The sequence below is a fragment of the Symphodus melops genome, assembly GCF_947650265.1.
Source record: "Symphodus melops genome assembly, chromosome: 4".
Classification (NCBI taxonomy): Eukaryota; Metazoa; Chordata; class Actinopteri; order Labriformes; family Labridae; genus Symphodus; species Symphodus melops.
In genome coordinates, this window is record NC_136694.1 from 12460470 (window position 1) to 12487521 (window position 27052).

Genomic DNA, 27052 nt, shown 5'->3' on the forward strand with positions numbered 1-27052 from the left:
AAAACCATATGAAATAAAAATGTGGGTGTAGAAACTCTACTGATCTTTAGAAAAAAAAATCACTCTTAACAGTACTAAAAATGGTAGTAATTCAATACTTTTTGATGAGATAGTGCAGTCTTCATAGATTTTTGCTCTTGGTAGAACACATCAGTTGAACAAGATCAGAGCTCTGACAAACACAAGCAGCATAAGGAAGATATGAAGAGGGATTAACATTTAATAATTAAGATTGAGTTTGTAATTGTTGAACAGCGATTCACTATCATCGGTTTAATGAAGAAAAAAAAAGCCTAAGTTTCTATGTTTAGTTATGAAGACATCTCTTTGAGTTGTGAATCTCTCCTGGTCTTAAGGTTTCAGAATGCTGGCAAGTGTTGCTCAAAATAAATCAAGTTTTTGGAACTGAATGGTTTGAGTTGATAGTTACAAATATACATAAGGCTTTAGATTTGTACTGCATTGTTTTCAAGTGTTTATCAGCACTAGGTCATTGTAAGTTGATAAAGTCAGCTCCTCCGTCTTCATGTGATGCAGTGATAAGAAGTAGCTCTTCACAAGCAAACAGATCAGTGGCATTAATAGAGCTCAGATCTTGAATCAAACGGCACAAATAAATAAATACATAAACAGAAATAAATAAATAAATAAGTAAACATAAATAAATGACAAAAAAAGAACTGTCTTTGACATCACTTGGTCAATAGGAGAATTTTCGTTTTTCCATCATCAAAGCAGTGCTGAAGGCATGGTCCTGCAGACAGGAACAATGATCATCTGTGGACCACAACAGTGGCCCATGCATGTCATATAAAAACTATTTGGTCACGTACCAACTCATAGAAAAATAATGCCATGAAAGCATGCATATTATCTCAGACATGACTTATAAATAAATATCTAACAAATAGATAAATGAATAGAACCCATCAAAGTATTTTTTTTTATAAAATAGGTCAATGTGTGTTTAAGCTCTAACTGAGGTCAATGCTCTCCCTGACTGTATTCTGGATAAATGCCTTGGTCAGGTCCTACAGTTTGTACCGTATCCTAGCAACTATTTTTTTGTACCTGGTTTTATTGAGCATTATCATGTTTTCATTCATATATTTTTTTAAGTATTTAAAGTACTTTATCCAGTCCTTGTAGATAGAAGTAAAAGTCCTATAAAATATGCAAACCTATGTACAGAGGAAAACAGAGCAAAAAAAGAAACATTTACAGTATATTCATCGGTTTATGTATATATTTATATATATATATTTATATTCAAACTTCTGCTCTGTTTGTTCCTGTTTTTGAACCACTATTCTTTGTTTTTCTTTTCTCATGTAAACTTGCAGCTTTAAGTTGGAGCAGATGAAAAAGGAGGTGCTTTCTAGTTCCGTAGTGGCCTATAACGCTTCCCCTCCCTCAGTTCACTCGATATGAAAACATTGGCTAGGGTGAAGGACATGAGTGATTGCCCAGACAAACTATTAGAAAAGAACATACCGTGGCGACACCTTTTTTCAATTTTCTCAGGACATGGTGGTGGTGGTGGAGTGGGGTGTAAAAGAGGGCACAGTGCAGAAATCAAGCACCAGACATATGACATTTATCTTCAGATCGTATTGTTAGCTTAGGGGCAGCGCGATTGGATGTACCGACCAACCTCGGACTCTGTCAGCGCATAGTGGTCATCTGGTTTGCACTGTATGTCATAATCACGGCACTGCGAAAAACACACATACACACACAGCGGTGTCCTGGGATGTGCCGTGGCATCTTTTAGCCTCACTGGATTTGGAAGGTAAATGTTAAATTATTCAATCTGCTAAAAAGGTTAGACAGAGACGCTAGGGAAACAGCATAATGAGCAGTTTATAGGAAAAACCAGTAACAGCACCCAACAGGAAGCATTGTCTTCCAAAGTGTCATATAGCCTCATAAATATTCATATACATAAATATTCATTGTGTAATCTCCAGCAGCTGAAAATGTGTTGAATGCAGAGTCCAATAAATCCAAGTCTGTTGACCTTTTGCAGGTGTATAGTAGGTGTTCATACCTTTTTTTTGTAGACTGTTATGAGAAACTGTATGCTAAAGCAATATGAAACCAGCCTCAGTGACACAGCAGTGGATAAATGGCTTTTCAGTCTTATTGCTTCGCTTTACAGTTTCATTTGCCTTTTAATGTGTATATTTAATTGTATGAGCACGTTTAACATAAGGCAATATAACATCTAGAGGATATGCTTCATGTCAAGTATTACCAGTGGAGATTCACATATTAACTGCGGAATTGGAAAGTACATAAAACCTTCCTTATTCAGCTCAACAGGAAGCCTGCTCTCTAATTATAACATATTCATCAATATTACATCTCCTTCATAACCATTAAAACCTAATGTCAGGCTCAGTTAGCTCAATAAGTTCTCTTAGTGAGTCACATCATGTCAGCCCTGAACTTTACCCCAGTTTTAGCTCCAACCGGTGGAACGTAGTCACAGGTGCCCTGCACACAGATGTTGTTTGTTAGTACCTGCTTCCAGGTTACCCTAATGCCCACTTTTATCTGAAATGTAAATGAAGTGTTATCATATGAGTGCATTATAGCTAAGTATTTTTTTTTAAAGATATCGATCGACCAGCCGAGGTCTGATGGGTTGTTCTATTGGACATGCACTGAACTCTCTACATGGCTGAGAAATGACATGATGATCTGGCTGTAGTTTTGACATCATAATAGCGCGTTGGCTGCTTGCAGAAGTGTGTATTTCGTTTTTTTTCTTTGTTTTCTGAGAGCACAGTGCTTGATGGCAGATTCTGCAGGTGACAAGGCACACCTTGACATGGTGACAGCCCATACGCTACATGCACTTTATGCAAAAGAGAGCAAGGGTTGTGAGACTGATTCATTTTGGTTCAAGTTTCAAAGAGAAGTTTGTGTTGTGTGTGTGTGTGTCAGTGTGTGTGTGTGCGTGTGTGTGTGTGTGTAAAAATTCAAAAGATATGTTTGGAATAGAGTCGAAGATAATTGTCCTTTTTCTCTAAAATCATGGAGCCTGATTCTCTTAAAGCCTGCTACTGAGATGTGGCTTTTTGCATTTTCAGATATTATTTACACCATATGTGTTTTGTCACACATGAATCTTTTAGCAATATATTGTGTTTCAGCATATAGGTAATCAGAGAGAGGAATGCCTGCAGTTTTGGGAGCTGCCAGATTTGCGATTCTTCCCAAGCAGAGCAAATTTTCAAACTCCAGCTAAAATCTACAAAAATTACAGCTCAACATAGTCAGTAGCTGTTCTATATACAGACACACACATATAAAATATGTGCATATAAATACATATATTTGTTTGTGATTAATATCTATTTATCCATATATACTGTATATATGAATACATTTGCTTGAATGCTTGTTATACATATATATGTACTGCAAATATAAACAAGTTCATATATTTCAAACGTTTCTGATGTTTTTCTATCTATGAGGTTAGGATGTCAAGTTAAAAAAGATAAGGCTGTGATACGGAGCAGCCCCTCCCATGCACTCGCCATCCCTCCCAAGACAAAATGAGAAGAGAAAAAAATAAACATTTTTGAGTAATTGTAAACTAGCGAAGTGAGAGACCCCATATGGTCATCTGAAATAGTTTTGCCTGTATTCAAAAAGCATATCAGCAATATATATGTACATGTACATGTGTTGTATATATTCGAAATGTACACTTCTTTTAAGTGCAACTCCTCAACCAGTTACCTCTGACTGAAAGAGATGCAGTGGTCCGAGTATATTAGAGCTACAAGTCCTCAGCAATAAAAACGTTTGGTCTTTTGGTCCCTAAAACAACTAAGGAATGACAGGTAAGACTCCCTGGAGACCGTTGCTATGGCTCTCCTTGGCAACGGTATCCCCTGGAAACGGACAGGCACTCCGAGCTAAAGATGGCCGTCCCAAATTGAAGCCAATTTGTGTCCTGAAAATATCACATTCCCTACTTAAGTTCTCTCTCCGAGAATGTCGTGTCCTTTCTTGTTTCAAGTCGTATAAATTGGTCTTCAAACTTCAACTGTCCAAACTCAAACCATCTTACAGAAAGATCTCCTACGGCAATCCTCTAGTCATTTTTTTTAAAAAGTATTGTTCTCGTCGGATTTTTGACATCCATTTTCCCTTTAGGAGTTCAGTGGGGTTGGTCATTGTAGTCAAAGTTTCTTTTACTTTTTTTTTTTCTTAATGTTCAAGTAAAAGTTTTTGTGGTCCAGAAAAGGTAGCTGTCATTCAAGCAGGATTTTGTGGGGAAAGAGTGTGTATGTGTGCAGAAGAAAAAAGGTCCTGGGGTTTAACCAGGCTGGTACAAATTCTCTCTGAGTTCCAAAGTTTTAGTACATCCAAAAGGAGGTGTCCTTGACTCGACCATCATTCTCTCTCTCTCTCTCCTCTGTTTGTGAAGCAGCCTCAGTGGTCCAAATGTTGAGTTTGCACTCAGTGGCGGGTAGCAAGAAGTCAACATATGATTCAGCTCAACAAAACCTGAAAAGCACAGAAAAAAGGTGTTTGATGCAGGAACACTAGATAAAAAGAAAGTAAGGTGTTTCATGCACGTCAGAATGTTGTTAAGTATATGATATTGTAGGGAATAAGAATTTTGAGAGCTAATAGTAATGTGGTTCTTTGTGGAAATGTGAGTTTGTCGGAGGGATTGCCCTTTTAGCTTGACATCTGTGGTCCCCTGAGGACCTTTGGCATGACCTGTCTTTTCCCTAGACCTCTAAACGATTGAGGTATTTTTGAATTGTGGGGACATTTCCTCACAACCTATGGATGGATTGCAATTACATTTAGTTGATATATTCAGCATACCTAGAGGAAGACACCTGACAAAGTGATCTCCCCTCTGTACCATCTTAAGAGGTAGCGTTACAGGGGCGAGTCAGGATCAGTTGGGGGAGCGCAATACTGTGTGCACCTCTGACGTGTGAGTCTATGCGGAGCTCCTGCACTGTCCTCTCTCCCGCTTTCCAAAAAGGGGAAGGCAATGTGAATTTACAGAGAGTAGAATCAGTAAGAATGTCTCAAGGCGTAATGATGGCAGAACTTTATGAGGCTACTTTAGCAGAATTGCAGTCTGAAAAAAGGTTCCTGTTTGACAGGTTTTCAAGGATTGTTCTAGCACCTTAAGCAGCCAAGCGATTTCATTTATTCAGTGAAACATCTCAACATCCTCAGGCTGTATTGGGGCAACATTTTGTACCATTAATAAACAACATGATGTATCTTGATAAGTTTAGACATCCCTAGACTCTCCCTCTGGTGCCATCATTTGATTTTGACTTTTGTAGTTGTATGTGAATTATTTTGAACGCAACAACCATTAAATTTGGTGCAGACCTGTGTTCCCTGTAAAGACATTTCATGACAACTTATTCAACACCATCAACATGTTACATGATTGTCTTTGGTTTCTGATCTAAAAGTCTATTGTATTGTTTTCTCCCTTTATTTAATAATGTAAACTTGCTCATAGCTGTTTTAGTTTTTTGCTATTAATGCTGTTTATATTTATATTTCCTGTTTTCCTGTTTTCTTGGCTCAATCAAGTTTATCCTTATCCTTAATACTTGCACATTTAAAGACTACCACTTTACACTTTAACTTATTTCTATTGAGTGCTGAGACTATAAACATGGTTAACATTAAACCTGCTTAAAGGTCCCATATTATGCTCTTTTTGGGGTTTATAAATCTGTCTTATGTGTCTACTAAAGTAAGATCACTAATGTTAAAAAAAAAGTGTCTGTTTTCATGGACTGCTGCTTCATGCAGGCTCTCTCATCTGCCTGTATTTCTGTCACTCAGAATCCCCACATAGAAAAAAAAAAAAGGGTCCCCACATGTGCCAAGTCTGATCTGATTGGTCGGCTCTCCTGTAATTGGTCAGTCATTCGGCTTTGTTCTCAGATATTTCCCGCCCCTTTCGATATTCGATATTGGGGATGCTACAGTCAGTCTGAGGGGAGCTTGTTTGCTACAACGTGCCAATGGGCTTAGATCAGTGACGTCTTTGTATTGTGATGTCACAACATACATTTTCAACGAGGGGGGGGGGGCTAGGAACTGAGTGTTTTATGCAGCTAATGCTACTGCTAAGGGAGGAGGTAGGAAAAACCGCGTTTCCGCAGACTTTTAATTTTTGCAAATAGATGTGCCTAAACATGCAAAAGGCACCTGGAAAACACACTAAAGAGCATATAAAACCAGAAGAAGCAGAATATGGGACCTTTGACATCAAGATATCATTGTTACCATATTACCATTTTACTGAGAAACACTCTGCCTTAAGACAATTTAATAGAACTGCTAGCATGGCAATGACTTCCTGTGTTGCTAATGTCTAGATTCTAGATGTCAGTAGTTTTGTATTTAAAATTTCCATAGGAATAAAAAAATTGTTTCTCTGATTGGGTAAATAGATTTGTTGATTTATTTATTGATTTATTGATATTATTATTGTTCTATTATTATATTATTATTTTCTTTGTTTTCTTGGAACTATAATAAACCAATCAAGGAAAGAATGACATGCCTCTGGGCTTAAGCAAACAATGACTACATAAGAAAAAAAAATAATTAGAAAATAAATGGAGGAGCTGAAATTGATATCTTTCTGTCGTCCTGTACTGTTGATATTTGCTGAATAACTCACTGAGATAACAGAAAACTTTGCTCTTGAAAGAGTCTTTGCTAGAACAAAGACGCTCAGTTCTGATACAGACAAAGATCATTTACTGAGGCAGCTCTGGTAACAAACCAGAGCTCATCCTGCAGTGACTTAATTGATCTTCCTAGCAGTGGCGCTGTTGTAATCTCCAATTTGATAAACAATTAGGCTTTGTTTTTTTTATTTCAATCAAATGGTTTAATCTTGTATTTGAGATGATGAAGAGATTTTAATCAATTCACGCCTTCACCCCATTGAGACTATTTGAATATAATAATAGTTTAACAGGGAGTGCATGTGCAGAACAAACACTATATTATTCATCAGTTGAAATTTTACACGCTGTTATAAATGCAAATTGCAGGCAAATGAAAAATAGAATAAAATGTCACATTTTGTGACACATTCACTATGCTCCTGCTGAACAGCAGCCCGTGCCGATCTGTTAGTTTGGGAGCGGGTGATAAGTTGCCCTTGAATGAAGTCATCAGTGGTGAATGAACGACGCAGCCTAAACTCTCTATCACACAGATGAAGGGGGGAGACAAAGAGAAACAGCACAATTACCCGCCTGAGGGGTAATAAATGCCTTTCCCTGGGAAGCAATTCCTTCCCTGTGCAACACACTGAAGCATTTACCAATTATCTTTTACCTACAGGGTAACATACAGGGTCACTTACTGTAGAGCTGTTCTACAAATAGAGCAGGCAACTTGTAAGTAAATGCCCCTACTGCTTTGTTTGTTTCAACCAGCCATTACAGCTGAATATAATATTTATATTCTGTTCCATGATAGAGGGCATATCATTTCATGACATAGTGATAATAATATCATGATAAATCACACAGTTTTTATTCTTCAATCAATGTCAGTCATCAAACTCTTAAGAGATTACTCAAAGCGAGTCATAATGTGTGCTCAAATTAACATTTACAAATGCGAACTTGAACTATCAACAAAGAGGGTAAAACTTCATCACTATTCTTTACAAGCAATTTGCAGACAATCACTCTGTTATTAGGCATCTGCAAATGTTTTATGACATTTATAAAAGGTTACTGAAACGACACCAGGCATTGCCATAAATGGGCTTGCCATTTGAGTATTTGTCGATATAACATTCAGCGGTTGTGCAAGCGTTGGCTCAGTTAATCACATATCAAACTAAAGTGACAAAAAAAAAAAAAGTTTCCAGACGAGTTAAGATTGGAGGTCTGACCTGTCTTTCCCTGGTGTTAGACGGCTGCCCCCGGCCGACCAGATTGGCGGCGGCTGGCAGGGGTGGGGGGGCTAGTAGGGGCGGTTGGCGTCCTTTGGCCTCTTCAGCTGCACCTTGAGTCTTTTCATGCCGATCTGGAAGCCGTTCATTGATTGGATTGCAGCTTGGGCGCTGCCTGGGTTGTCGAAGCTCACAAACCCTGGGGGAAAGGCCAAAAGAGAGAGAGAGAGAGGGAGAGAGATAGGGGATGTGGTTAGACAGAGTGGCAAGGGCATTACAGGGATTTAAGAAGAATGGAGAATGAGGATGAGTTTATAGAAGATGAAGCAGTATTTATGAATGCATATAAAAACCTTGCAATAAGAATGAAATGGTTTTATATGTACACAAAACTCGAAACAATCAACACCCACAAAAATTGCACTACTACTGTTAAGTCTATAATAATACAGCTCTCTACTGAATGGCAACACAAAAAGATCTCATTTATGACAGTAAAGCATGCAACCAAAATCACAACATGAACCTGTTGATGGGATGTATAATTACATGGTTGAGCTGTTTTTTTTTTTTTCTGTACTACTTTAAAACTTCCACTTAAAACGGGAAAAGCATCAAATTGGAGAGGCTGCATCTCCAGATTTCAACATGAAAAATACAACCTTAATATTGTGTTGTATTAATGAGCAAATGCTACTTTGCAAATAGGTTGCACCTGACAGACTCTCTATTAAATATTCTCCACTACCCATTTATAATTTGCAACATAATTATACGTTCGGCTAAATTGTGCTGTCAGTGGCAGAGCGAGACAGCACTCCTCTGTCTCTGCATGCTGGAGCAGCTGTTATATTCTGAGCATGCGATGCCTTCGCTTGCAGTGAGTTAGAGCCGGAAAGAAAGCAATCGTGTTGCATGTCAATGGGACAATAGGAATTTACAAATATGGTATTATAATAGAACTCGTCTCTAACTTCTAACAGAAGCTAAAAAACAGTAATACACTTTACATCACTAGACATAAGTCATACAACAGATTGACTACATTATACAGGAGACATCTTTCTGTGTTTCTAAAACATGGCTTTTGCACTTGTATGTTTTTCCTTTCCTTTTTTTTAAGGGGAGGGGTGTTGAGAGGTTAGGGGAGGGGGGGGGTGTTGACTGCGGCAAAGAAGGTGATTAGTAAAAAAGAATAATCATAATAATAAATAACCAATAATCTTTTGGTTTGGTCATTTTTACCCACCAAAGCATTTACTTTGGTTTGTCGCCCGATCCACAAACACTTTGGAGGAGATGACATTACCGAAAGGCAGGAACATCTGCATCAGCTCTCCATCCCCAAACTCCTGAGGGAGGTGGTAGATGAACAGGTTGCAACCCTCTGGTCCTGCACACAGAAACAGAGAGAGAGAGAGAGAGAGAGAGAGAGAGAGAGAGAGAGAGAGAGAGAGAGATGGACGGACGAGAGGAGAATAAAAAGATATAAGGGGCAAAGGTTGGACAGAGAGATAGAAGCTTAAAAGGTTTGCTGTGGCAGGAGAGGGCTGCATGTTGATAGTGGTAAAACTGCATAAACCAAACTTTAATACAAGATATTATAGACTTTTCTTTTTGTCTTTTTTTTTTGTAGATGTATATTTTTTTATTTCAATTTTATTTGTAGGTTTTTTTAATTCATTGACCAAACAATACAATTCAATACAAACCTAAAATCTTGAATGAAAAAGAGCAGAAAGAAGAATAATCTTATACAGTCTGTCCCTTTAGACATTTATTAATAAGAAATTAGAATAAAATGAATGAGCTGCATGAAAATCCCACCATCAAAGTTTTAAAAGCCAAACTAAGCATATAAAAGCTAGAGATGTTATTTTGCTGATACAGTGTTGAAGATAACGACAGTAGGCCTGCAGTAAAAACTATGTTTTTAGCAGCTTCAAATACTGACTGATGTGTATTTCTATGTGGCGATTATCTCGATTGAAATATGATTTAAACCCAGCTCATACCAGCGTGCAGTCATTAGTTAACAGAAGGTTTGACAGCTTCAGCGGCATGCTTTAAGTTCACTGTTTCATCATTCACAGTTTTCAGGTTTCCCAAATCAAAGGATTATTAACTGCATGATGAGTAACCTCTGGGATGCCTCAGCTGTTTGAAGATGAACGTTGTTTTGTTTATTTCCCACAAGAGGGCAGTACTGTCCCAGGCATGGCTGTCTAAAGCCTTCAGGTCAATGAGTTCGGAGGCAGGTCTACAGCTCAGATTGAAACACTTGGTTTGGTATTGAAGTTAGTTAACTTACATCCAGGAGGGACAGCCGCTGAATCACGACTTAAACTCATCTCTCAATGATTTGTATTACTTTGATTATTTCAAAAGGATAAAAACACAACGTTCCAATTAGTCAGCCTTCTCAAATCAATCCAGACTGAGACTGAGAGTTGTACTCATAGTTAGTGTTAGTGGTTGTATCCTGTATATTTTGCTTTTAACAGACTGGCAGAAGGTGAAATCATGCCTGAAAACAAAGTGAGCTCTGTGAATTGCCTGGATATATTTAAACGTGGGTGTTCATTCCAGAGCTATGTTGGCAGGAGGATTAAAGTTGAACAGAGAATGACTAAATGTTTTCAGCATGTATGAATATTTAGGATTGAATGGTGTGCCAAATGTGTGTGCGTGTGTGTATGTGTGCGTGTGCGTGCGTGTGTGTGTGTGCGTGTGTGTGTATTACCTTCTCGTTGTTGCTGTGGAATGATAGGTGGAGGGTGGGGGAAGGCTTGGCTGATCTGGCCGTATGCAGCGGGGTAGGCTGCTGAGACACACACACATACACGCAGAGCACGGATCAGATAACAGTCATGACTCGAGAGAACACACACACAAACACACACACACACACACACACACACACGCTCCGATACATACAAACAATGTGATATATGCAGGGGCACAGCAGGCAATCGATCAGATAACAGACAATAGAGTGTACGTGTCGCACAATACACACACACACACACACACACACACACACACACACACACACACACACACACACACACACACAGAAAACAACAAAGACTAGGAATAAATTGATGTAGTCTGACTGCAACACTTAATATTACATGAACAAAATTCAAACAAAGGAATCTCTTATCTTTCCTTCTCTCTCTCTTACTCTTACACTGATACACACACTCACTATCACACACACGCAAACACGCACAGATCAGTGCTTCTGTGAGAGTGACAGACAGACCTGCATACTGCTGGACTCCTGTGTAAGCCTGCTGGAGAGGATCAGCTGCAGTGGGACTTTGAGCTGTTCCACCCGAGACAGAGAAGACGAAGGAGGTGGTGAGGGGAGCATGGACGGATGGAGCAGTGTGTGTGTGTGTGTGTGTGTGTGTGTGTGTGTGTGTGTGTGTGTATGGGAAGAGAGATGAGGCAGCGAGAGAGAGAGAGAGAGAGAGAGAGAGAGAGAGAGAGAGATAGAGGGGGAATATAGATGGATAGGGCACGGAGGGAGGCCAAAGTAAAATATAACAAAGGTGAGAGGAAGGCGGGATGGAGAGAAGAACAGACAGGTGGAGAAAAGCAGAAAGGTTAGAGAGCCCAACAGCGAGGTGTCAACTCGCTTCACTTTCAGTGTGTGAGGAACTGAATTCTTTTTTTTCCTCTTTTGCCCAGCTCTTTACTTTATGTTTCTCCAAAAGCTCTTTTCCAAAGTAGCTCTCTTCTTCCACCCGAAAGAAAGTTTGAAGGACCACAGCCGATAACAAAAACACAAAAAAAGTCACCACAGAAAAAAACCCCAATTATAGTGTCATTAACCTGTGTCTCTAACAAACAGATCTCATGTGAAAGAATCAAAGACACATTTTAATTGTTCTGACACTCTTCTGTAAACATTTAAAACAGGACAATTGCAACATACACAACCTGTTGCTATCACTTCACATGTACGACATACTGGTAATTATTAAAACAAAATCCACATTCTAAATAGACTTTTTTTTTTTTTTTTTTTTCTTACCACAGATTCTCTGCCCCACTTACTAACTAGCCATCTGTACACATGCACATGAAGTACACCATTAAAAGATCCCACAGGCTTACTGTACATGCACACAAACACACCCCACTGTCAACAAAAACCAACAAAACACTGACGACCAACAGCAACACTGAATAATAACTCAGAACGCCACAAGATAAAAGAGAAGCACAGGTCCAAATACAGGTCAATTATTTTAAAGCCTGTGGTTTTATATGACCCTTTGAAAAGTATTTGTGAAGTGTTTGTGAATAAATAGAATAAATCCGTTCTCACCCTAATGTCTGAATGAAATGTTATGCACACAGAATATTTAAAGATACAAGGTCTTCAGTAAAAGCACCGATTTGAAAAAAGGTAAATTGTGCTCAAAGAAAAAACTAAAAACTCCTGAAACTAGTCCTAACATGTTAACATATTTAATAGGTTCGTCGAGCTTTTATCTGATAAACCAAGGTCAACATCTTTGTGTGTTTGCTTGTTTGTGCAAACTCTGAATGTAATGCCCTTCTTTTTTAACCACTAAAAATATTTACAAAACATTTTCAAACTTGAATTTGTCAGACATGTTAAAAAGGGGTCATCAAATCCACATGCTTTGAAAACATTCAGTTTTTAAAGACGTTTCACCAGCTGAGAATCTTATTGACCCGTATTTGTGCCAATAGGGGGAGTGGGAAGGGGATAAGGGGAAGAGACGTGTTGGGGGGGGGGGGGTGCTACCTTCAGAGAGAGAGGACAGGAAGCAGCCACCCTGAACCCCAAAACAACTCCGCGGAGCCACGCCCAAGCCGTTTTTCTCCGAGTCCTCTCTAAAAACCACCTCCTGCAACACTGGAGAGACAAGAGTGAAATAAATAATAATACAGATTTGTCTTCCACCTCTTCACACACCGAACCAATGAGGTACTAGCCACGGCTCATGACACAAGCGCATACTGAGGCTCCAGCAGCCCATAAGCACCTTTGCCAAACACTCATCTCCTCGACATGCTGACTGTCTGTTGGCCACGTCTGTCTGGCCTCGGCTTCCTGAACATGCTTCAAGGCTATTCACGCCTATAAGCCAGCAGCATGCACACTCTCCCATTAGAATCACTGCATTACTGCAGAGTGTAGCTAAGGATTTAAAGCTTCATTTTCATAAATACAGTTTCACAAAAAAATGGTATAATGTGTCAAACGTATTTGTCACAATTGTCTCTGAAAATGTCTCTGCATGTTTGCATAAATTCCTGTGAATTTGATCATACTTACCAGGGTAATGATGTATCCCATTGGTGAAGACAGCCTCTGCAGGCGGCTGCCCATTTGCCTGCGGGGGTGGCATGCCAGTAAAACCATTCACACTAATGGGGGAGGGGATGCTGGTCACTGTGGGGGCGCTGATGCCTGGAGGAGTACTGCCACCTGCAGCCACGGGGCAGACGGGTGAAAGACAGAGAGAAACGGTGATCATTCTGCTGTAGTTTTCCAAGAGACATAATGTAGAAAGTTTTTCTTTCGCTGGACACCTAGTAACTCTGCGAAATGTCAGAGGGGCCGGTCTAGTGGGCCGGTGAAGACACTAAATGTCAGGGCTGATTTCTTGTCGCAGTGTAGGCCCTTACAGTGACACAACAACCATTAGAGCTAGATGTTAGACATATGGTAGAGGAAGTGTGAACACGGCATGGATGATATCTTATAGGCACCAATTATGTTTTTGTCTTCGATGATTGCATGCTATAAATACATCAAGAAACATTTACACTATAGATTCCTTGTCAAAGTATCTAAGTGATGCATTGTTCTTTAATACTACGATCTCCTCAACTACCCTAGAGTAAAGCCTTAAAGGAATATACTTTATTTTATTCAAGACACAACCACAGTTTTTTTTTAGGAATCATCTACATTTTTTTTATGTTCATCACTTTGATTAAGATGACAGAAATGAACTGAGGGAGAATAAAGGGTCCATTGCTCGAGGGACATATACAAAACATTATGCTGACATTTGCACATTTTACATGACACAATATTGGCCTGCAGTTAAACAGCTTTGCTGCCTTTTACTTAATGGAACTGTCACTCTCTATTTGAAATTCAAACTGCTGTTGCAATGTGGGTGAAAATCAAATATTTGATTTGTAATGATCTGCTCAAATTCAAAATTGTCAGAATGTAAGCACGACACGCTTGTACAGCCACTTGAGGGCATCCATCATTCTGATCCATTGCATGCCGTATCGCCCTATCAGTAAGACAGACTATTGTTGTTCAAAATGGAGGAACTAGTCTTTTTGAATGGATGATGACAGCAAACAATGGTAGGAACGTGAGGGTGCTGTTTGGATTTGATAACATGGATGGAAAAAAAATTGTGGATTTACTGAAGGCTCTCTGCTGACTTTATCAAATGCTGCTCACTGTTACTTTACCTGGATAATGTCAAAATGTCAGTCGGAGTATTGTCAGTCTGACGGTGTGGCAATGTGTTGGTTAGGGTAAAGGTCCTTGCTTTCATAAAGAGCTGTCTAAAATGTAATTCGTGTGTGTAGTTTAAACCCCTTATTGATAACCATAAGAATGGCCCCTTAAAGCTTTGTTCTTACCTGACGTCGGGGTCATCGGTGCCCCTGGGAGGCCATTGATGGTGGCCATGTGCTGCATCTGGGCTGCAGCAAAGGCCGCCATTGGACTGAGGTAGCCTCCCTGTCCCACAGACGCCATTAGCGCCGCCTGCTGTTGAACCTACACAGTGATTGTGCAAGATTTTAGAAATGGTAGAAAAGAGTGGGACGAGGGAGAAGAAGAAAAGTCAGGTACAGTATAGAACCAAGAAAAACAGACTTAAGGTTAGAAATCGAGTATTGCTCCTAACATATTGGCCATTTATTTTTGTTTTTTTAATCTTATGTCAGCTAGGCCAGCGTTCTCTATTTATCCTTTGTGGTTCATTGAATAAATAACTGTGGATAAAGAAGGCGTTTTGCAGGGCGTCTTGCCTGAGCGTAGGCTCCGTAGGCTCCAAACTGCAGGGCCATGGGGTTGAAGATGCCCATCTGACCGGCCATCTGCTGCATGCGGCGGATTGTGCGCTCCTTATCCGTGTCGGCGAACTTGACCACCAGACTGGATGAGGCACCCTGTGCACCCACCCATCCACCCACCCACACAACACACAAATGCCAGGCCGTACATGTTAGTGTGTATCTTTAGACACATGACATAAGCTTAAATCTGCACTTGCACACTCATGCGCACACTCACTCCTTGCCAAAGCAAAGCTGGAGTTGGCAGCCGCTGCCTCAGAACAGTTATGATGGGTCATATGCAAACGATACATTTCCTTACTTAGATGAATAAAGTATAACTTAACTTTAAGAAGGTAATTAAACAATCTGAGTCATCTCTGTATGTGACTCACCTCTCGCACATATATCTACGCACACAATTATGGTGTACTCACAGGCATTGTCTGGCTGCCGTGTAGTGCACTGATGGCTGCCTGAGCTTCAGCATGAGATGAGTATTTTACAAATGCACAGCCTTGAGAGAAAGAGAGAGGAGAGGTGGTGTTAGAAAATATGAAAAGGTAAAAAAGACAGTATGAAGAAAAGTTTGCTGAGAAGTATATGCTACAGTACCACAGCAAAACTCAGCCAGTAAGGAGTGCAAGTAAAAAAGAAAAAAAACCCTTCTTGTTTCATCACTTGAGATAAATTCCCTACAGCGGTAGAGCAACAAACATTTATTAAACAAAGCCCTCTTTACTGGGGATGGTTGCATCAGTGTAGATCGACGCTCAATAATCGGGGCCAAACACGACACTCTGACACCATTAACAACTTTGGGATCCTCCGATGGGGCTTAAAATGCCACAGCGTTCTGGTGTCGCTTACTATTGACAAGCCCCGTTGATGAATTTGAATGATCAAGTTCCCAGTAATTATTGAGCTAAAGCCCACTTAGCCGAGTAAGCTGGCTGATGAGGCCCTGTTAATGGAGCTTCACTGAGGAATCAGAATGATCAAGCCCACTGTAATCATCTGGCTTACTTATCATCGGGCCTCATTGATTGGCTGCTAAGCCTGCTGATGAACTTCATGCAGTGAACTTGTGTCGCACTCTGACAACATTTCCAAAGGAGATTTTTCTACCATGACATGGTGGTTAATAAGGAGGTCCACTTGTTTTTTCTCTTTATCAGAGCCGTGTAAGTTGACTCGAAAGGTTAATGGAGTTCATCTGTAAAGACTTTGTGCTTTATATCTCTCGTCCCTAGGCTTTTCCTGTGGCTTTTACTGTTCAATTTGACAGAATCTATAGTATCCTTACGTAAGCGCTGCTTTGACATCACTCAGCATGGAATTGTTTAAGGAAAACTTTGCAAAGTCACCAACTTTGAAAGGCCAAATCATTTCTGTGCGGCAGCCTGTGGAAAAAAACCCCGATGTCAGCTCAAAGTCATAAACAGCTATATACTCACCTTTGCTGTTTCCGTCAGGACCTCTGAGGATGGTGCATTCCTCGATGCTGCCGAAGGACTCAAAAAGGCGCCGCACGTCATCTTCTGACTGCTGCTTGTTGAGCATGCCGACAAAGAGCTTTCTGTCTTCTAAAAGGAAAAGGAATAGGTCATGATCAGAGGATCACAGATACCTTTTGATAATGTACAAAAAACCATGCTCCACGAGCTGACATGATTCTACATCCTTTGCTGCATAAAGGAATGTATTTTGCAATACCACTGGCTGTATATAGCTTTCTAACAGTGTTCATTGTCCAATAAGTTATTTCTATTACAAGCAGCTTTAGATCTCACCTGTTTTCTAAGCTGCTAGCTTGAAGCTTTTTGATTCAGCACGAATTCTTGTTAATTTAGCTCATTCATAACAAAAGGTTCCCAGTGAGATGATCAGCTCCAAATGGAAAACATCAGCAGTAACGTCAGAATAACAATGAAAACGCTCTTACAAATCACTGACAGATGCTGAGTATTTCAGTACATGATGGAAAATCAAGAGGAATTTGACTTTTGTATACTCGAAGTAAAAAAATATAAATGCCTTAAGTAAGCAGTTCTTGCTAATGTTCAATTCCAAGTAGCTTTCTGAACACCGTTTTAGAGCCATTGTAACATGTTTATATTGGAGCTGCAGTACAGTTGAAGATTTCGCTGTATAGAGATATTAATTTAACACTGAGTCACAGAGGGCATTTTGAATTTCGGGTTGTCTATTTATTGATGATGTGCTCCGACCGTGTTCAATTTCTGATTTGCAGTGAAAGTTGAACTCATGACCGAGGCAGGAAAACCTGTTTCTGTGCAGTCTGTGTCCCGTGGGAGCACAGTTGGCACGGTGCCCTCTGCGTGAGCTTTGCTTACAGATGCTGGTGGTTCAGCATTTGAAAATATATCTGAAAGCAACAACACAGCACTCACTCATATTTAGTGCTGCTGGCTCTGCCTTTGTCTGTTGTTAACGTGTGTTCAAAACCCTGTGCTCAGTCTTTTTGTGACTGAAACTACTGTCATATATGGGCTACTCTTTCACTTACAATTAGCTTCCAAACAGTTTGGCAAACTGTTGTAGTTCAGCTCAAAAGTTTACATTAGAGGCCAATGTTATTTTTTCACTTTGCAGTGAATCAATGTTGTTCCCAACTTATACCTGCAGCGACTTTGCTCCATCTGAACTCACGCCAGACACAGGCAGTGGGAAGTGGTGCTCTTCTGTTAGATACAGCTTCATTGTTGGGGACTTTATGTAGAAACTATTCATGGAAGTTGGTCACAGTTGGTTAGACTAGGGTTGCACTAATGGAATAGAAATAGAAAACGGCTGGGATTTAGAAACATCCCGAAAAAAAAAATAATAATAATGACACTCAGTAAATCAAAGGTCACATCTCGGCCATTTAGTAATTCTCAGTTAAAATGCAGTTTCATAAAATCAGATATGATTTGGACAAGATTTTTCTTTTTTTAATGAAATAAATTCAGACTAAGATCTAGCATCGGTGCATTATTCACCATGAGTGTGTGATTAAGTCAGTAAGTGATTGTTGAGGGAGCTTGTGGGGCAGACGGTGAAAGTGTGTTAGTGAGCAGATGTGTCAGTGTGAAAGTCTGGCTGTTCTTGGGTTTACCAGAATCTGAGTTTTTTTGGGAATGGATGTGTGTGTTGAGAAATTAATGAGCCTCAGTCAAATTGCCTCTGAATGCGCTTTGCAAACGATGTGTGTATATGTATGAGTGTCTCCATGCGTGCTTGGGGTCCGTTCCCCACTGCCTGAGCCTGACAGGATGTCCTTGCCGAGTCAACAAGACTAATCTGCGCTCCGGCCTTGCACTGGGTTGGGGGTTTACAAGAGTGGAGTGCACACCAGGGGTGGAATACACACACATATGCACACACACACACAACTCTTAAAATGTTTGCCCCATCCCCCACCCCCTTATCTTCTCTCTTACACACACAGACACATATACATTCACCGTACACACCTGATTGGTGGACAAAGCTTACAATTCCACTGAGAAGAGACCATTAAACATTACATCTTACTTGGGAAAAGGCCTGTTAACAGACACTCACACACACTCATATTCAGCAAGAGAGCAAATCAATATACACCAGTGTCAACAGTGTAAGTGTAAAGCTCTCTCTCCAGCACACACACACACACACACACACACACACACACACACACACACACACACATTGTATAATCATAACCTTGTATGTATTAACCTGGAGTATCAACAAAGCCCAAAAAAAAGTATGACTCTAAATTCCATTGTCTTTACTCTTGGTCATTCCTTCTACCTAACAAACAGTGTTCAATTACACAGTGATGAGATAACACTCGACACTTACTGACTATTATACTGACTATTGACTATTACTCCGTTAGTCATATCATCACCCAACACATATATTTATTTACATCTAGGTTTGATGTTTTCTTTGGTTGTCATTGGACAAAACTCTCCCTCTAAAAAGGTTTAAAATATAGAGAGGACTTAAACAGCTAACAGTAAATACCAGCTATGCAAGTTTAGGCTTGCAACTACAAAACAAATAGGTAAGCAAATTAATATAATAAGAAATTTGTTTTTTGTAGAAGGAGTTGTGTGTAAAATTATGATTTCAGCATATAATTCACCATTTGTCTCACAAGGTGCACCTTTACTTTTACTACTACATTTATCTGACACTTTGTGTTGACTAAATAAGGTTTTTTAAAAGAGCTTAACTTGTCAGCCTGTTTTTCATAAACATGGAGGATCTTATTTTGTACAGCCTGACAGTGCAGCGCAGCTTTGCTTGAAGCCTGAGAATACCATTTAGGCTATAGAGAAGAAAAAAATCTAGGAAAAATAAGGTGTACTGAGAAAAGAAGTGGGCCGAGGACAGACGTACAAAGAAAGATAGAGTCAGGTAACAGACAGAGGTATGGACGGCCTGCATTGCCCTCACTTTGCTTCCTCACGTCTGGAGCTCGCCTCCGCTCCCTCCTGCTCCATCAATCATCCTCACAGCGCCACCAAACTAAACAGAGGAGGATGTCGCGCCATCTCTCTTTCTTCTTTTACAGGCTACAACCTCTCTCCCAGTCCAGAAGCCTCACTCTGCTTATCAACCTTCAACTTCTTTCCTGCTCTATTTCCTCTTTTTTTCCCTCATTCTCTACTTTCTTGTGGCAGAAGAATCACTCTGGTGCCAATTATATTAGCAACTGCAAAGTTTGAAAGAGTCCAGCCAAAACTGGTCCAACTACATCAATCTTCTCCAGTACAGTGCATTGATTGATGTCAGGAGCAGGTCACTACATGTCTAGACATAAAAAATGTGCTTTAGCTGTCTTAGAAGTCAATAGAGCAGGATGTGCACAAAATATCAGATTATGCATCCACTTAAAGTCACACACACCCGCCATTTAAATCAGCAGCTAATTTGGCTGATTTTAATGTGTCACAGGAGTCAAACAGGATTTGCTTTGTTGCACGCAGCTAATTTGAAGGTGACAAAAAGGAGTGACCTGCTTTCCCCCTGCAGCATGACAAGGCACGCATGCTTTCTGTGTATGTGCGTGCATATGATGAAACTCCAAGAAAGGAGCCAGAGGCCAGTGCTGGCCAGAAAGAGCACTGTTTACATAATGTGTTCTGATTACTCGAGGGTCCGGCCAGGCCGCGCTGTCAGCCCGCGTCAAGGTACAGAGCATCGTTTAATGGGACAGATAATGGTGAGGCTGATATGCACAGGCAGTATGTTCGTAGGGCTTGAAGGAAAGAAGCTAGCAAGGGGAGGAAGTGGGGAGGGAGAAGTGAAGGAAGAGCGTACAGTACCTCCTCGACTCTCGCTGTCTGCTGGCTTCACTTGGATCGGTCTGTTCATCTGTGACAAACAAGAAAGGAGAAAAAAAAGAGAGAAAGAAGCCAGTCAGCATCATCATGTAGCAACACATGCTTTAACCCAACTACCCCTAGAATAACAACTTTTTTAGAATCACTCAACCAAATTGCAGGTAAAGCATATTGAAAATCTCCAAAGCTGAAGCACTTATAGCCATTGGGGGAATAGCTGGTTAGAAATGTGGGTTGGAAATATTATTTGATCTGAGATGAAAGGAGGTTGGAGAGGGGGATCAGCAGAGGGATGAAGGGAGCGATAGAAAGAAGGATGAGGGTAGGTCAGCAGAGCTGCTGTGACTGTGTATGCTTCATGTGGGTGCTGTTGAGAGCTTGTGTGCTATCACGATGTGATTCAGATACAATGTTTGCTGCACGGATACACACAGAAACAATCTGAACGTATTCACAGATTTTTCTGTGATCTCACCGTCAGGGTGGGGCACTTTGAACATTTTACATTTTCTGACGGGTTTTAGCTTGTAAGTAGTAACTTTCAACTTTGAGGGTATCTGTAGAATTACATCTTTGTTTGATACATCAGAGTAATGAATATGAATAAATCAAATCAAATCAAGTATGCACATCTGAAACAGTATGGTTTTAGTTTAACACTCCTAATCCTAACATCCTCTCAGGTTAGTGCATTCAGTTTTAAAACACACACACACACACACACACACACACACACACACACAAACACACAATGTCTGTCCCCCAATGGACCTTTCCACACTTTGTCCACCGAGGCCCTCCTTTCATTTCACTCCTGCCTGTCAAACCTTCCCTCTCCGCATCGCCACCCTGCTAAACGCTCGCCGCCAATCAATTTTTAATAATGCCAATTGCCACGCTGCCAGTAGGATTGAGAAGAAGGAGGGGTTGGGAAAGGAGAGAGGAGGGGAAGAGGAGAAAGTTGAGCACGAAAGAGGGAGGGGGAGGGAAAGGTCAAGGTTCCGTGCAGCATCAGTGTTTTGCTAAATGTCATTAAATCTTTTCTTTTGAGTTTGCTGATACAGTCATCATCTTAATGAATCTTTCAGATGATTCACCAAAGGCAAAACCTCGGAGCACGAGGACACAGTGTCACGACGCAAACACAATTAATGCTCGAACCTTCAGCCTTTGCTGGTGCTTTCCTGCTGCTGAGATTAAATCACATCATTCTCCATAACACTTATTTGAAATGGAGTTGCCCGTTCCTTCCTCTCCCTCGTCTCCTCCCTCTCTTTTGCCAGCCACGAGAACCCTACTTATGTTTTTAATGTGCTGTGATGCATTATTAATCAGACTGGCTGTTGATATGGAAAAAGGACAGGAGGGGATAGAGAAATTGGGCAATTGAAAAAGCGGCGTTAAAAATGAGTTAAAAAGTAAAAGAGAGGAAGAAGCATGTGAATTAAAGAGGACGATGGACAGGAAAAGGAGAGATTTCAAAATCAAGCAGGCCAGAAAAGAAGGGAAACTAATTGAGGAGGGTGTTTCAAGAGAAAAGAAAGGCAGTCATAAAAAAGGGCAGTGGGTGGAGGGTAGAGGAAAAGAGGACAAGGGGGGAGATGAGGACATAGATCAGAGTATAGGACAAGGTCAGCCTAGTGCTCCCAAGGGTCCTATAAGCCTGCATACATATCGGCTTTTTTACTGTGACCCATACAAATGGTCTGGCCTCAATCTGACCTAATTGTGTTCCACCTCCACTGGTTTTTATATGCAAGCAGCGGTTTTAACCAGCGCAGTATATGACAACGCTGACCTCCCGAGGCAATGGTTAAGGTTATGTTTCTGGTCAAAAGAAGCCACGACCTTTTTGGACATCAAAATATAAAGGTTTACTTTTTATTTTACGCTTCATCAAAATGAATTCCTTGTGATTTCGACTGAAATCCAATTTTTTTGAAGTCATTGCCACACAACAAATCGAACACCTCTTGAATCCAAGAATCCAACGCCTCGTCTCTCATCGTCCCAAGTATTTTTGCACAAGATGTAAAACTTTTATTGAGCACGTAATTCTTCACTTTGTTTTAATATTCAAAATCTTTCGAAAAGTCTCATAAAGTAACACATTAATAACTCACAGATTAATCAGTGTCTAATAATTTGTCATCCCTGGTTGAGCAGCGACACCAAAAACGTCCCTTCATAAATTTTACACTACAGTTCAAAATAATGTTAAGTGGTTAAACCATTATTTTCTTTTGTCACTGAGAGCTGAGTGGAGTTTCATGGGCTCTCTATCAGTGGTTTCCATTATCCCCGGGCCCATAAACTGCTTCAAGGTCAGCTTTATCATCCTGCATATAATGGGGTGAGTTAGCACCACCCCGCTGGACAACCGATCCCAAAACAGTATTAAAACCAAACACTGAGCAGCTCAGATAGCTCCCCTCTGATGTCTGTGCTGGTGCTAGCCAAAGCCAGATGGCATCATTGAGCAGCAGAAGATGTACAGTACACGCACACACACACACACACACACACACACACACGCACGCACGCACGCACGCACGCACGCACGCATATTGCCAGTGTGAGAAATCAACCACATTTACACAGAAAGGCATCAAGATTCAGCATACATACATATATAAACATGTGCACACACACACACAGACAAGAACAAGTGGGCTTACATGGACTACACGTGCACACATACACACAAGTTTGGCTCATACACAAACATGCACAAATAGGCCTTAGCATCCACCCATGCATGCACAGAAACGTACAACAGGACACAAATAATCACACAGGCATACAAAATAGATATGTAAATGTGTCCTTGTGAGTCAACATGTGCTGTAAATTGGCTCATCTCTCAGCAAGCACGCCTAATACCTTGCATGTAGCGTGGGTTTTCTGCTCAGCCTTGTAAATGCTGCCGCCTATCTATCCACGCCTTTCAAAACACACAAACACACACACACACACACACCCATACCCATACTCACACGCAGGCTAAGCTCCATTGTTGCTGAAAGTCCACCTCAGCAGCCTTGTGTTAGAGTGGCCTTGGTGCACCACATGATCGACAGCTCAAAAAGCACTGCGGCTACACAAATGTATGGGCACACACCCACCCACACACTCCTTTGCTACACTCCTCTGTTGATTATGTAACTCAATGACAGCGCTCTGCCTCACTGCTGCCATAGATTCCCTGCTAACTAGAAGCTGAGGGAATACATGGTCTGCATGCAGCCTGTGCTCTACCAAAATAGTGAGTCACTCTTCTGAATCGGTCTAGTATTGCCTGAATGTCTAGCGAGGCCCACAAGATTAGTTCAAACCAGTCTGGGACTTGAGTTTGCTGTATTGGATTCTACCTTGAAACGGGACAAAATTGAAGTCCTTGATCGGAGTTGTGCTTCTTACTGTATTGATCTCGCTGCGTGCAAACCACAGAAATGAAGTTACGAAAACACTGTTAGGATGACAACTCTATGGGATTCCTATCAACCATCATGTCAAATATGCTTTAAACACAGTTTATTGCCTGCTGCTCAAGTGCCTGCATCCAACAACACACAACTAATTCATGCACTCACAGCCAGCGTAACAAACAACAATCACGAGGACACACTCACTCACACTCCCATCATTTCCTGTGAAAATAATATCGAAAGTATGCTTTACAAAACTTGGGAGAGGAGGCAGGATTTTCTCATTTTCACCCTTGTCTGGCAGATGTGTTTTTGCGAGAGAGAAAGAGAGGAGCAGTGCAGGCCAGGTCATTTCATTATCACAGTGAGAAAGCACTCCATGAAACTCTCCCAGGGAAGCAACGGAGGCTGCCTTCATAATGTTCCTCCACTGCTATTGTCAAAACTTGCACTATTTTACATTCTGCAGCTCAAGGCCCTTTTTTCGCCTGCGTTTCAATCACTTTCATTCTCTCTCTGTCACATTTGAATATGGAGGTGTTTGGGGTATTTTGTGCATTCTTTTCTTACTTATATTTAATGCTTCTTAGGTTCTCTGTATAGGGAATCAAGCACTGTCTCTGACAGAGAGCACTTCTGCAGAAGAAATATCAAAGGGTCTAAGTGCAACCAAACGCCGGTATTCATTATGTCAAATGAAGCACTGGCACTCGACCTGGATCTGCTCTCCAAAGTATCTCAGCATGCGCAACACACATCTTGGGATGGAAACATGCCAATGGAAACATTAGCCGAACAAATATGGTTGTAATCCTGAGATGCTTTTGGGCCCTTGTGAGCAGGGGTAAAAAAGAAAAAAGAAAAAAAGGAGAAGTAAGCGGTGAAAAAGTAGGAACATTTAGAAGGTATGTAATACATTTCCACAGTGGTCACGAAGAGGACAGCCCATTTTAAAAACATTGATTATACATTAATTCACAGCAGTATTACACTCCAATGGGAGACCCCCTGGCATCTTTATCAAAGCTCCTACGGCACATGTAAAACTTTCAGTTTATTGACTTTTGCAACCTCTTGGGTCGTAGCAGCATTTTACAACATTTATAGTAAAAGGGCAGCTCACACACTTCCACCACCAACAGTTCTACTGCCAATCGTGGAGCTTTAATAGAAATGCAATCAGATTATGTTCGGAGAAAAGGTTTTTTTATTTACATGGCACAAGTTGTGTTAATCAGGAGCAAAATCCAGATTTCCATCAAAGAGCATCCCCTCACTGTATGCTCTGTGATCCTCTTTTGTAGTGCACAGGCTCATTTCTTTTAACGTTTTTTCTTTTCTTTTTTTGTAATCCGGGCAACGGGTCAATCCAAAGAGAGATCGAGAATAGCTGTTGTTAGGTACAACATTATGGTGGGGAATTACGCCCAATTTACCCAATGCTCACGACATGCTAACTCATGTCCTATTCAGCATCACTGAATAGGACATGAGGTGCAGTTTGAAAGATCTTTCTGTACCTACTATCTTAGTGTATGCATGACCAAAAGTATCCTTACCACTGAATATTTTAGTGACAGCTTAATCAAGTTCGGGAGCGAGCTTTTTGTTTGTTCCCTTAGAAATATGTTTTATGCTCTGCTTTCATTGTGCGTGTGATTGTTGAGTCAGAAAAATGTTTCTACAGCTCAAAGCTTCGGCTCTAGTTGCAAGTGGATGAAGCTAATGGAGATGGAGCTTACAGCTAACAGCTAGCTAGTTGCAGCTAACTGTTAAGTTACCCATTTACCTTCAGGACTAATGTCTTTAAAAATGTATAGCACAAATTTGTTACGACCTAAACATCCAACATTTCTGTCAAATGGTACAAAGTAAGCAAACTCCCTTTCGAAAATCTGATGTTGGATTCCAAAGCAATACATTTCATACTTTGTAGAACATGGTCCATAATACAGTTACATTTGCAGTTTTTGAATTTTTCAGAAATACAGCCTATGTATCTTTACACGAGGGTCAGTCGTCTCCCACGGAGGGTTAGGAGGTTGGATAAGCCATGTTGATGTGTCCTTGAACCTCAGGTGGGTGTGTGTGAATAGAGTAGGACTGTTGGGCACTTTAGTTAGTGTGTGAATGTGATGTGAGTGGGTGAATGTGACATGTACTGTGACAAGCACTTTGAGTGCAACAGAAGACTAAGCACTATCCAAGTTAATTTATCACGTTTACTGAGTTGATCCGCTGCCGTCAGTTTCCTGGAAGTGACATCTCCATACTCTTTTATTACGCCTTTTTCAAAAAAGCATTGTGATGTCCCCAAATGTTAATATGAATCTACAGCACGTTTAAATAAGGAATTAAAAGTTTGATTTGAGTAACATATATCTTCAGTCACATCTGCCCTAATGCCTCTAAATCAGAGTATTTCTGCTCTTTGCTCTCCCTGTTCTTCTTCATCCTGACATGTGCCAAAACACCAAAACCTCGCTTTTGATGTTACACTGAAACGTATTGCAGCAAGATCAATGTCTGAGTGTGAGGGCAAAGAGGACTATAAAGCAAAACATCCCAATCTCTTTCCTTTTTGTTGCATCCTCTGCTCCTTTATCTCTTCTCATCTTTACAGACAAACAGAGATGGGCAATCTGTGTTACGTCAGATCAAGGATGAGAGGAGTGTTTTCTGACAACTGGGAAGCCCAGCCCAGTTGTTTTGGGCTGGGAATGAGTGGCAGGCTGCAGTCAGGCAGGGAAAAATAAATACAAGAGAAAAAAAAGCATCAGGGTGAATTATGAATTGGCACAGACTGTGCTTTCGTTGGCTGTGACATCGCAGCAGCAAGGTTGATCACTGAACAACAATGTGTCTGCAGTGTGCATTATGGAAAATGAGACACTGGCCCTCATTTAACAGTATTTCCTTATGTTCAAAATGTTGCAACATGATGAAGCACTGCACCAAATCTTGCTCTGGACAATAAGGTCCATGCAAACGATTTTTAAGGACTTGTTACACTCAATTTACTGCTGAATTTGGATTTGATGGCGCAAGTTGGGCGTTAAATTAGCTCACACCCCACGAATAGCATCCTAAGGCAATTCAACGTGAAACACTTTCCCACTTCTGGATGAAAAAATGCAGTCACCATGCTTCCCGGCCTCTTTCTATATGCTGCTGCTCACTCTGTGGTGCTGCTGTCCCAGCAGCGTCGAGCGAGATCACTACATCTCCACAAAGGCGGATAAAAGGGAAACACACAG

At 40.7% G+C, this 27052-nt stretch overlaps 1 protein-coding gene across 7 annotated transcripts in view; it reads right to left on the reverse strand.

Annotated features, from left to right (window-relative positions):
- Positions 1-744: 744 nt before the first annotated feature.
- The window catches only part of celf4 (CUGBP, Elav-like family member 4), a 78976-nt gene continuing 52668 nt past the window's right edge, over positions 745-27052 (reverse strand). The window contains exons 3-14 of one of the 7 annotated variants that reach the window (XM_079341166.1): positions 20350-20398; positions 16480-16605; positions 15460-15539; positions 14996-15136; positions 14603-14741; positions 13263-13415; positions 12729-12839; positions 11208-11270; positions 10683-10763; positions 9189-9332; positions 7940-8138; positions 745-4530 (exon numbers count right to left, since the gene is read on the reverse strand). In XM_079341166.1, coding sequence (XP_079197292.1) covers positions 8011-8138; positions 9189-9332; positions 10683-10763; positions 11208-11270; positions 12729-12839; positions 13263-13415; positions 14603-14741; positions 14996-15136; positions 15460-15539; positions 16480-16605; positions 20350-20398 — 1215 coding nt within the window. In that variant the 3' untranslated portion in view covers positions 745-4530; positions 7940-8010. Of the gene's footprint in view, positions 4531-7939; positions 8139-9188; positions 9333-10682; positions 10764-11207; positions 11271-12728; positions 12840-13262; positions 13416-14602; positions 14742-14995; positions 15137-15459; positions 15540-16479; positions 16609-20349; positions 20399-27052 lie in introns of all 7 variants that reach the window. The other 6 variants (XM_079341165.1, XM_079341164.1, XM_079341169.1 and 3 more) reach the window with 6 other exon arrangements.